The sequence below is a fragment of the Antechinus flavipes genome, chromosome 1 (assembly GCF_016432865.1).
Source record: "Antechinus flavipes isolate AdamAnt ecotype Samford, QLD, Australia chromosome 1, AdamAnt_v2, whole genome shotgun sequence".
Taxonomy (NCBI): Eukaryota; Metazoa; Chordata; class Mammalia; order Dasyuromorphia; family Dasyuridae; genus Antechinus; species Antechinus flavipes.
The window spans coordinates 265,172,013-265,184,934 of NC_067398.1; the positions used below are offsets into that span (position 1 = coordinate 265,172,013).

General features: G+C 34.7%; 1 protein-coding gene across 1 annotated transcript in view; it reads right to left on the reverse strand.

Moving 5' to 3' along the window:
* Window positions 1-12,922, reverse strand: part of TMC5 (transmembrane channel like 5) — an 84,579-nt gene that overhangs the window by 43,128 nt on the left and 28,529 nt on the right. Inside the window, 3 exon segments of the mRNA XM_052001764.1 lie at window positions 4,378-4,533; window positions 7,624-7,768; window positions 12,510-12,661. Of these exon segments, the coding sequence (XP_051857724.1) occupies window positions 4,378-4,533; window positions 7,624-7,768; window positions 12,510-12,661 (453 nt within the window).

Here is a 12,922-nt window from a genome sequence, read left to right on the forward strand (position 1 = left end):
TTTTCTTGGCAAAGATACTGAAGAGGTTTGTCACTTCCTTGTCCAGCTCATTTTCCAGATCTGAGGCAAACCAGCTCAAGTGACTTGTCCAGAGTCACATCTTAGAATGTGCTTGAGGCTAGGTTTGAATTCATGAATTGAAATCTTTCTAGTTCCAAGCTCAATGCTCTATGCTCTGTGCCAACTATTCTATTTTTAGGGAGTGTTAATTATTAAGAAGTTCTTCTTGACATAAAACCAAAATGTGCCTCTCTCTAACTACTACCCATTGTTCATAGTTCTGCCCTCTGGGAACCATGAACCTTAGAGTTCATCAAGTCTATCTCCTCAAATGAGCACAGAGAACATTGTACACAGTAACAGCAATAGTGTATAATGATCAATTGAAAATGAGTTCTAAGTATTCTAAGCAATACAATGATGTAAGACAACTCCAAGAGACTCGTGATGAAAAATGCTATCCACCTCCTGAGAAAAACTGATGGTGTATGAATGCAGATGGAAGGATACTTTAAAATTTTTTCTTTAATTTTCATGGTTTTTTGGTCTGTATTTTTTTGTGTGTGTGTGGGGGGGATATGGTTAATTTGGGAATGTTTTGCATAACTACACATGTGCAATCTACATTAAATTGTTTGCCTTCTCAAGGAAGGGAGAAAGAGAAGAAGAGAGAGAATTTGAAATTCAAAATTTGAAAAAAGCAACTGTTAAAAAATGTTTTTATATTTACTTAAGAAAAAACTAAATAAAATTTTGATTTTAAAATCCTATTTCATTTTATAACTGAGGAAACTGAGATATAGAGATGTTAAATGAGTTATTCAGGGTCACAAAGCCAATAGGTATCAAGGAGGATATGAATCCAGATCTTCCTCACTCCACAGAGGCAGCTGGGTAATTCAATGGATAAAGTGAGTACATGTTAAATGATTGCTCAGAGTCAGCAAGTGTTTTAGCTAGATTTGAACTCAGATCATTTAACATTTGTTTGCATTAGTCTACCAGAGAAGAAAAATGACAAATCATTCCAGTATTTTTGCCAAGAAATCTTGGCAAATATAGTGGTGTTATAGGTCACAAAGAGTGGAACAAGACAAATTGACTGAATAACTTCCTGACTCCCAGTCCTGAACCCTATTCACCAAACCAGTGATTCTTTTCCATAATGGTTGAATTCTTCAGTTTAAATGAAACTTTGGTAGAATGCTTGTGGTAAAATCCTCTAAAACTATTATTTTACTGTGTATTATGTATATTATTATTGTATAGTTTGTGTGTATTTATATGTATATAAATATGTATGTAATTATATGTATATAATTGTGTATAATTATATGTATATAAACTATGTAAAAATGTGTATTAATAAACAAAAAATATGACAACAAACAAACAAGTTTATTAAAAATGATCTAGGAGTATTTTTTCAGAGTTCCTTGCAGTGCCTCTTGAGAAATACTGCACTAAAGTCACGGGGAAATCATGAATAGTATCAGAGGGGAGTAGGAGATGAGTGTGCCTTATTTATACATACATACCCATAAAATCAAAGAATCATCGGATCATAGAGTATAAAAACCAAAAAGGAAAGAATTTAGGTGATCATTTAGTTCAATCTTCTTATTTTTATAGAGAAAGAAACTGAGGCTCACAAGTTACTTAAAATTATAGCTAGTTGGCAAAACAAAACAAAAACAAAAACAAAAAACCAAGAACTAGAAATCACATCTCCTGATTTAAATTTTCTACCCAATTTACATTCACAAGTGCTCTTGGTACAAAGCACTATTTTCTTTCACGCTATCTATTCCTTTTCAAGAAAACTTTCTATCCACTCGCTCAAATATACAGGTTGTTAAGTGGTGCAATGGATTGAGTACTGGGCCTGGAGTCGGCAAAAACTGAGTTTAAATCCAACCTCAGACATTTATTTTCTATGAGACACTAGGCAAGACACTTAATTGCTATCTTTCTCAGTTTCCTTCAAAAAAACCCCACCAAAATCTTCAACAGTAGGAATGAATGATTCAGAATTAAATATATAGAGCTGTGAATTGGTCATAGTTATGGAACCTAGAATGATATGAGAAATATAAATTTTTTTCACATCCTTTAACATAGTGCTCTCAAATATTATCTATATACCCCACAGAAGTCAAAAGAAAGAAAACAAAAAGGTCCCATACATTGCCAAAATAATTAAAGCAACAGTTTTTATAGCATATGAATATAATAAAATATTACTGTACAATGAATATGATGAAACAAGGAAGATTATGAATTTGCATAAATTGGGGAAGACATGTTTGAAATGATGCAGAGTGAAGAAAGCATTATCAAAGAACAATATTCATGAGAATAATGATAAGGTATATGAAAATAACTCTAAAACATTCTCTATTATAGTTTGGCATAATTTAGAAATGTTAGAGATAGTAGTAAGACAAGACAAAGAAATTTAAGGCTTAAATATCAAAGAGTAAATAAAATTACTCCTATTTACAAATGAAAATTAATTTTTAAAATTTGGGGATAATTGCTTCATTTATACCTGGGTATAAATAAAAATCAGTAGTGTTTCTTTATAGTTATAAAAAGCAGAAAATCACAGAAAGAAAAAATTCATTCAAAATAATTTTAGAATGCCAGACAAATGACCAAATTGGGATCATGATAGCACCTACTTCCCAGGATTGTTGTGAGAAGCAGATGAGATAATATTTATAATAATAAAGTGCTTAGTACAGTGTCTGACACATAGTAGGGAGTGTATAAATGCTTATTTCCTTCCCTTGCCTCCTCTTCAAACGTACCATGACTCTTACCAGTGGCCAGAGCAGACCAGAAGATTGACAAGCTTCTCCTGTCCTTTCTGATGCCCTTTCCCTTTCCCGAGGATATCATTATCAAAAAAATGGTTTCTTTCAACCGCATTAAAGAATACTCTCAGCTTTCTTGTCAACACCTCCCTGTAATTTCTATGCTGTACAGTGAGAGAATAGATAGATCTTGTTTCAGGTTTGTCTTTTAAACAGCTTCTGGATATTGCCTGAATGAATTTATTGTTAAAATGACCTCTGCTATGGCTGGCTGATAGATGGCTAGTTGTATAAGGCAGGTACATAGGGGAATGGAGCTACTGTAGCAGTCTTTTTAGTCTTGAGAATTGGTAATGAATTATTTCTAGGATTACTTGACTAGAGGGGTTTTGTGTAGTACCTGTTGCTTTTCTATGTAAAATATAAGCTCCTTAATGTAGATATTTGTAATGTCTTCACCTAGCAGCACTGTATCTGGCATAGGTGATAAATGCTAATTAATTTATGATGAATGGATTAACAACCCCTCTGGGCTTATTCATCAATGATTAAAAAAATTCCACTAACATACCCTTTCCTTCCAGTGAACTTTGTCATTATTCACATTTTTTTTCCTTTTTCTTTTCTTTTCTTTTCTTTTTTTTTTTTTTGTTGCTAAGACAATTGGGGTTAAGTGACTTGCCCATAGTCACACAGCCAGGAAGTGCTAAATGTGTGAGGTCAGAATTGAACTCAGGTCCTCCTGATTTCAGGGTTGGTGCTCTATCCACTGTGCCACTTGACTGTCTCCCCCGCCCCCCCCATTATTCACATTTTTTTCTCTATCTCCCAGTGCCTACTCTCTTGTTCCTATTCCCCACAACCCAAAACTGAAAAATAAAATATCTCACTCTAAAGTTAAACATCCCTTCTCCTGTATTTTCTACAAGACTTGCTTTGTAGATAGCAAATCTGCTTTCATCTTCTATCTCTTCCTTTCCCTTTGTCTTCTGCCTCTCACCGAGATCTGGCTTCCTTCTGATGATACAGCTCATTATTTTTCCCACCTGGATCCTTACTGGATCCTTAAAATAGCTCTGTGAAAATAGTAAGACAGGTGCTTATTACTAATCCCAACTGGCTGGTGTTTTAGAGACTGGGTCTGTCTATCTCATCCTGTAAGCCATTCACTGATTTACCCCTCTGCTGATCCCAATGGAAACTTTGGCTCTTCCTTAGGCAGTCAGATACCCGTCCCCCTTCCACTCTAAAGGGCCCACCCTATCGGTTCTGGGGCTAGTGTGGACGACCAATTGGTTTAGCACCCTTGGTTAAACCCAATCCCTGAGTTCATTCAATCCCCTATTCTTGGTCCCATCATGAGCAGATATTATAAGTGTGTGCTATTATGCCCACTCATTTTATAAGCTAGGAAACTGAAATCAAGAAATAGAGATTGCTAACGCTCATTTAGCTAGCAAGTGACAAAAGAGTCCGGATTAGAAACCAAATGTCCTCATCCCTAACCTGGTACTCTTTCTGGTATTTTGTGTTGTTTTTTCCCCCTCTTAAGAGTTACCTTCATGTTGTGAAAAGCCAGCCAATAAACAGCTGCGCAGCTGGCAATAGCCACTCCTGTGGAAACCATCCAGGCTGCCAGGTGGATTGCAAGATGAGACAATCTCTGCTTGAGAGGTGCAATCACATTCTCATGCCGGATTTCTGACAGATTCTCCTACAACCAGAAGAAATTTTCAGGTGATCCATTATTATTCCTATCATGTTAGCAACAAGCAAAACCATTAGTCCCTTAACCCCCAGCCTCCCAAGAGCCTTCTCACATCCAGAGGCAGGACAAAGGAAACAGTTTTCCAGGAACCAAATAAGCTAAGAGGAGCAAAAAAGTCACATGTTGTTCCCAAAGAATAAAGAAAGATTGGAAAGAAAATGATTAGTTTGTATAGCAGGACACGAAGGGAGAAGGAAAAAAAATGATTATTTAAATTTTTTTAAATTTAAAGTAATATTTAAAAAAAAATCAATCTGTCCCTTGCAACACTCCCCACACACATTTACATTATTTTTTTTTAAATTCCTTGATATATTTCTACACAGTCTGGCAAAACAAACTGCCACATAGCCACGTTTGAAAATGCATGCAAAAATAAATGAAAAGGATATTTGGGATAACTATGATGATACAAAAAAACAAAAAAAAATCAATAAAAACTTATAAAAATGAAAAAAGTATTTATGAAGCATAGTGCTTGAAGGTACTATAGCAAGTTCTGGGGAAACAAATAGAAAACAAAAAAGACATGCTTCCTGAGACAGAGGTGATGTATTCAAGAGGCAGAACAAGACCCATATTTTGGGGCAAAGCCAATAAGAGAATTTGTTTGGCTTGACTATGCATATTTGTCACAAGTTTTTTTTTTTTTTCTTTTTTTCGATGTCATGGGGATATGGGAGAGAAAATAAATGGTTTTTATTTAAAATTAAAATAATTTAATAGTATTTAAATAATAAATTTTAATATAACTTAAAATAATTTTATTTAAGATTAAAATAATTTAAATTATTAACTGAAAAATAGAAGGGATTATAAAATTAAAATAAGGGAATTTGTATAAGATTATTTCTATATTCTTTTCAGTCCTGAAAATCCAAAAAATGGTTAGGGATAGGATGAAATAATCACAAATTCCTAAGCTTCTTTTTTTTTTCCTTTAAAAAAATTTTTCTGAAATTTACAAAAAAATAAATAAATAAAATAGGCATTTCTATATGCATAGATGAGTAGAATAAAAGATGAACTCATAGATCCATATATTAAAACGTGTATGTGAACATATATATTTTTGTATACATAGCTTGCTTTTTTCTTCTACAGCATATAATAAATTCCATCTGTGGGGCTTTTTAAATTTATAAAACACAAAGGAACAATTCCTGCTCTTAAAAGGAGCTAATACTCTAACTAGGAGGAGATCACTCATAAAAGAAAATTTAGCTACAGAGTCAACAGAAAGGCCTGGAGTTTGAAGGATTCAGCCAATGGTCAGTGACTGAGTAGCTAACTAGTCTAGGGAGTTTTTGGTTTGTATCAATTGGTCAGATCACAGTGCTGGGATCTGGAAGGCAGAAAGGCAGGGTATATAGCAAGTCCTAGAGGACCTTGATATTCAATGGCAGAAAAGAAGATGAGGTTTGTTGGTCCTCCATCTTACCAGAAGGAATACAGTTGGTGACTTCCATCTCATACAATTAATACAAGTAGTCAAATAGCCTGGATAGATTCTAAGGGAACCAAGAGCCAGGGAACAAAAGGAAAGCAAGGTAAGAAGAAAACTCCAGCTAATGGCAGAAGGAAAGGAGGAAGAAAATATTCACTTTTCAATATATATGAAAATATAAAGTGATGCCCAGAGAAGAATAAATCATTGCAATATATATGGTATGTTGATATGAAAATAACAACACAATCTAATGAGTACACAGATGAAAAAGAGATTGGAAGAAATCAGAGGAATAATTATTATATTAGTCATTTAAAATTTATTATCTTCCTTCTGGATTATTATACATAGTTTGGAGTTTATATTTCCATGTATTCTATTTATTCCTTATAGTGTTATTTGATCATTATTGTTAATAGTTATTTAGCTTAATTTCTTTTTTTTAAAGAAATTCAAATATTTCTTGATAGATTCATTTTATTCTTATGCCAATCACTTCAGCTATACTCTAAAAATTATATGTAGAATATCCCAGAGTGATATTCCCAGTTATCATTTCCAAATCCACCCTTTTTTTCCCATCACCAAAACTTCATCCAGAGTTAAAAACTTGAAGTATGGACAACTAAGTCTAAAATTCAGGAATGGCAAAGTACACAAGAGCAATGCAGACTTCTTCATAGATAGAATTCCCTTTTTGGGCTGCTTGGGCAGTATGTCCTGATGTGAATTGGGATGATCAAATGAAAGGACAGCCTTTGTGTAATAAACCCATTTCAAGTAGAGATTCCTTTGGTTTGAGTCCTTTAAAGAGATGTTCTATACTCACAACCCCATCTCTAAATGTAATGAACAGATAAGTGGAACCATTCTAAACCTAAAAGTCTAAATCAAATATGAAAATGCTAAAATGCATTTTAATTTGTAGATCTATTGTGAATAATCAGATTCCAAAATCTCTTTTCTATTTTCTACAATCTGGTTAGGCAGACATGGATGTGTTGCTATTTGTTTAGGGAGGAAGATATATCCAAATGAAGAATCTTTCATATAATTGTGTATTTGTGACCTGGTTAAAAAAAAAAAAAAAAAAGGACAGATAGCTTAAATAATGTTGTTTTTATCTTCCTGATCATGAGAAAATGAGTTGGTAGCTTTTTGGGCCTAACCCACTATCACCCACAGGCAATACAGACAATTAAAGGTGTTTTAAACTATGCTAAGTAGTATAGAAGGTACAGACTCATCTTCATGAGTTCAAATAGGATTTTAGACACCAGCTATATTTTCCTGTTTTACATCTATAAAATGAGCTGAAGAAGGAAATGGTAAACTATTCCAGTATCTTTTCCAAGAAAACCTCCAAATGGGGTCATGGAGAGTTGGATATGACTAAAAAATGATATAATAATAAACAAGAAATACTAGTCCACTAAAAATCATAAGAATGGAATGGGATGGTTGTAAAAAGCTACTGGCAACCCATCGGCCACATAGAACCCAAGTGTGAGAAGCTACCTTATAAGACATCACAGAGGAAAAGATAGATGAGGAGTGGAAGGAGGGAGGAGCAGGTTTAATAATACCTTGAGTTCAGTGGTAAGGTTTCTTTGCTTTAGCTTCACGGCTTTCTCATGGGTGATGGTAAAGTCCCAGGAAAAGACAAGCTTGGCAGTCCCTCTGGAGTAGATGTGGGGATTGATGAAGTTATTCCGGAAAGAACAGGCCATGCTATGAAAGGCAAAAACAACAATGCACCCAGTTCATTCCCATCAAAATACTGGAGCTTGGTGCAGTGAGATGAATAGGAACCACAGATGAAAAAATATATATGAATATTAATAGAGGAGGAAGGTGAGGTGAAGTCATTACTTCCAAGTCCTTTACCTTGAACAGAATAACAGCATTTTTAAAATGATCATCTCACCTTAAGACTGACCACTTTTTACTCAATTCTAAAAGATTTTGGGGAAGCCACTTTAATTGCAAGATGCTTGGGGTAGCTGCCTTATATACATAAGTGAAATCATGGAATATTAGATATGTACTTATTAGGGGAAAAGAATGTACCAACTGTCATTATATTTGGTTCAATACAATCCAACATTTATTGAAAAACTTCACTGTCTAGAAGCTGAGGGTCTTGCAATAATGAGTAAATCACAGTTCCCCACCCTCAAGGAACTTACAGTCTAAAAAGGAAGAGGACAGGTTTGTGCAGTGCAACAAAGCTGAGGGTATCTGCGGGCATAAGAGGTAAAAACAAAATACCAAGAGAATTGGGGGGGACTAGATTACCCCCAAGAATTTTGCCATAAACTTTACCTTATAAGGCAGAACCATGATAATTTTCCCCAGCTTCCTGGGGATTTTCAGCAAGCTTCCTGAGGTTGGCAGCTTCCAGAAAGATTCCTTATCTCCCCTGACTTACTATTCTTACCAAACCCCCTGGTATCGCACCCATGAACATGTTTGTTTAACACATAAATCCCTCCCTCCTTAAAAAGGGACCTGCTCCAAGGCATAATCTTCTCTCCATCATCTTCTAATCAAACACCTTGCTACAAATGATCCTACAGTCCTTTAGTGTTTCCTTAACATGTCTTTACAATGCAAAAAAGACTCAGCTGCTGAAAGTGGAGGATTCCAGAATCCTGGGAAAGGTTTTCTTCTGTCGGACCCAACAAGCAAATTTCTTTGATTTAGTGAGATTATATATATATATAAATTCAGATAACTCACTTATCTATCTCCTCAAGCTAAGAATATGCATTAACAAGGATACTATTCTCTTTGTCTAACCACCTGGGATTTATGAATCTTTCTTTCCTTTGTTTGATGGAATGTTAAATTAAATAATGTTCAATTTATGGATGCTGCCCTAAAAATTCATAAACTCATGTTAGATTCAAGTTAATTGCTATGTATTCCAGCCAGCCAAAATGAGTAGCTATTTGCTTCATTTTTTAAGTGACACCTTACTGCTATTATCTGACCATGATTTTTTAAATTAAAGCTTTTTATTTTCAAAACATAAACAAAACCTTGTGTTCCAAATTTTCCCTTTCTTCCCTCCACCTCCTCCCTTGGATGGCAAGTAATCCAACATATGTTAAACATGTTAAAATATGTATTAAATCCTATATATATATATAATAATAATCTTACTGCACAAGAAAAGTCAGATCAAAAAGGAAAAAAATGAGACATGTAAGCCAACAGCAACAAAAAGAGTGAAAATGCCATGTTGTGATCCACACTCAGTTCCCACAATCCTCTTTCTAGCTATAGATGGCTCTCTTCATCACAAAATCATTAGAACTGGCTTCAATCATCTCATTGTTGAAAAGAGCCATGTTCATCAGAATTGATAGTCATACAATATTGATAATGTCATGTACAATGATCTCCTGCTTCTGCTAATTTCACTTTGCATCAGTTCATGTAAATCTCTCCAACCCTCTCTAAAATCATCCTCCTTACTATTTCTTATAGAACAATAATATTTCATAACATTCATATATCATAACTTATTCAGCCATTCTCCAATTGATGGGCATCCATTTAGTTTCTAGTTTCTTGCCACTACAAAAAGAGCTGCCACAAACATTTTTGCACATGTGGATCCCTTTCCCTTTTTTTAAGATCTCTTTGGGATATAAGCTCAGTAGTAGTACTGCTGGATCAAAGGGTATGCACAGTTTGATAACTTTTTGAGCATAGTTCCAAATCGTTCTCCAGAATGGTTGCATCTGTTTACAACTCCACCAACAATGTATTAGTGTCCCAGTTTTCCCACATCCCCTCCAACATTCAGCATTATCTTTTCCTGTTCATCTTAGCAATCTGACAGGAGTGTAGTGGAACCTCAGAGTTGTATCTGAATGTGATTTAAAGAATTCTGATTGGTAATCACCTTTGTGGGTTCCTCTCAAATTCTACTACACATGAATCTCCAAGACAGCCTTATGACAGAACTCCACTGGCAATGTATTGTAGAGGAAAGAATATTGCTTGGTTTGGGCTTGAATCTTAATTGTATCATTTCCTAGTTGTGGAACACTCAGCATTTCATAACCTCTTTGAGCCTTCTACTTTTTCATGTGTGAAACAGATAATTGTGCTGGTACCAAACTCACAGTGCCAATATGGCTTTGTAGATGCAGCACTGAGTTTGGTGTCAGGAAGAAGAGTTTAAATCTCAACTCAGACACCAGCTATGTCACTCTGGGAAAGCCACTTTGGCTTTGTATGTCTCAAGAAATTCTCTAGGATTGACTCACTAAGTCATAGACAGGTTAAGATCTATATTAATGGAAATAGCTCCCATACCAGGAATTCACCACACTGATGAAATCATAGTATCCCTTGCTAAAAAAACTACTTTTTATGATTTCAGTTTGTAAGATCGCCAGAAATGATCTAGTCCAAATCCCTCGTTATTTTTTTAAGTTTCAACTGTTCAAATTAATCTTACAAAATACACCTCCTCTTCAAATTCCCATCCTGCTATCCTAAAGCAACTAAAATTTTATGTGGTAAAATTTTACCCCAAAGAGTTCAAAGAAAAAATAAAAGCATCCATGTGCACAGACATATTTATAGCAGCTCTTTTTGTAGTGGCAAAAAAACTGAGGGGATGCTTGTCAATTATGGAAGGGCTAAATAATTTGTGGTATGTGTGATGATGAAATACTACTCTTATAATGATGAAGGGGATGATTTCAGAAAAACCTGGGAAGACTTAAATGAACTGATATAAAATGAAATGAGCAGAACCAGGAAAACAATTTACACAGTACCAGCAATATTATAATGATAATCAACTATAAAAGTGTTAAGGGACGGGTCAATTCTCCAAGAGCCTCCTCAGCTGTGGATCATAACATCTGAAGGAGTTGCATGGCAGCCTTTGCTGACACAAGTATTGTGGACTGGGAATGAGATAAATTAGAGGCAGAGGGAAGAGGAGAGAGGTCAGACAATGCAATGGTGTCTCAGTCAGAGAAGTCAGAGAACAGCAACTGCCTCTCAGTCTCCTTGTATCATCCTCTCACAAGAGGAGATCCATTCTAGGTTGGACCTCCTGCAGCCACTATCAGGTGATTCCCATGTTATGGTTTCCATAAAAGACTTAGCTACCCTAATCCACAATTCCAAAGGATTTATGATGAAAAGTACAGCCTAACTCTAGATAGAGAACTACTGGACTTTGGGTGCAGATTAAAGAATATTTTCTTTTATTTTATATATATATATATTTTTTTTTTATTTTATTTTATAATTTTATATTGACAAAATCCATGCCAGGGTAATTTTTTTACAACATTATCCCTTGCACTCGCTTCTATTCCGATTTTTCCCCTCCCTCTCTCCACCCCCTCCCCTAGATGGCAAGCAGTCCTATATATGTTAGATATGTTGCAGTATATCCTAGATACAATATATGTTTGCATTACCTAACGGTTCTCTTGTTGCACAGGGAGAATTGGATTCAGAAGGTAAAAATAACCCGGGAAGAAAAACAAAAATGCAAATAGTTCACATTCATTTCCCAGTGTTCTTTCTTTGGATGTAGCTGCTTCTGCCCATCATTTATCAATTGAAACTGAGTTAGGTCTCTTTGTCAAAGAAATCCACTTCCATCAGAATACATACTCATACAATATCGTTGTCGAAGTGTAAAATGATCTTCTGGTTCTGCTCATTTCACTTCGCATCAGTTCATGTAAGTCTCTCCAAGCCTCTCTGTATTCATCCTGCTGGTCATTTCTTACAGAATAATAATATTCCATAACAAGGAATATTTTCTTTTATTTACTTATTTTCAGGTCTTTTTTGGGGGGAAGGTAACATGGCTAATGTGGAAGTATGAGTTGCATGACTTCATATATATATAATGGGTATTGTATTTCTTACCAATTTAATGGGTAGAAGGTGGAACTGAAGGAAGGGAAAGATTTTGGAACTGAAATTAAAAACAATTTAAAAGAGAGAAAGTGGTAAAATTTGACAGATAAATATGCAGAATAAGAAACACGTTGGAAGGGATCAATAAAAAGAACTTGTTTGCTTGACTGAGATTATGTAGAGGTTCTATATTTCCTTTTTTTTTTTTTTTCTTTTCCTGTGTATAGTGGGAAATGTGATTTTAAAAAAACAGTGCTGAAAACTTAGTTTTATATACTACTTTTTTCTTTGAAAATATCTGTATTCATATTTTAAAGTAGGAAAAGGGGTGTGAGAAATATATAAAAACAAATAAAATGCTTTTTAAAATTCCAAAAAGTATTGAAGTAAAAATAAAATGTGAAAAAAAAAATAGTGAAACCTTTTATTTCTTTACTCTGAACTTGCATTTTAAGTTCTAGGCTATTGAGAGTAGATTCATGGCACATATCTTAGAAATCCTAGTTACTGTTGAATTTTGTACAAGTATGTGAGGAAAGGTAAAAGATCAGAAACTTCATACCTATAGAGTAAGGAAAAGAAGCAGATGACCAAGTACAGTCCAATCGTGAAAATATATGCCAGTTGCATGTTATAAGAGGTGTTGAGTACTTTGTTCTTGAATGTTGAATTGGTATAAAAGCCATAGTACAATACTGTTTGTTGGAAATAACCCTGAAATGAAAGAAAAGAAGTGAATTCTGAGTCACATCACTCTGTTTGCCTCAGTTTCCTCATCTGTAAAATAAGCTGGAGAAGGAGATGGCAAACCACTCAAATATTTTGCCATGAAAACCCATGTGGGGTCACAAAGAATTAAACACTGCTGAACAACAAAAAGAACCTCAGAATCACACTCAATAATAATTTTTTAAGAGCCTACTATATGTTGAAGCACTGTGCTTAGCACCTTATAAATATTATCTCACTTAATCC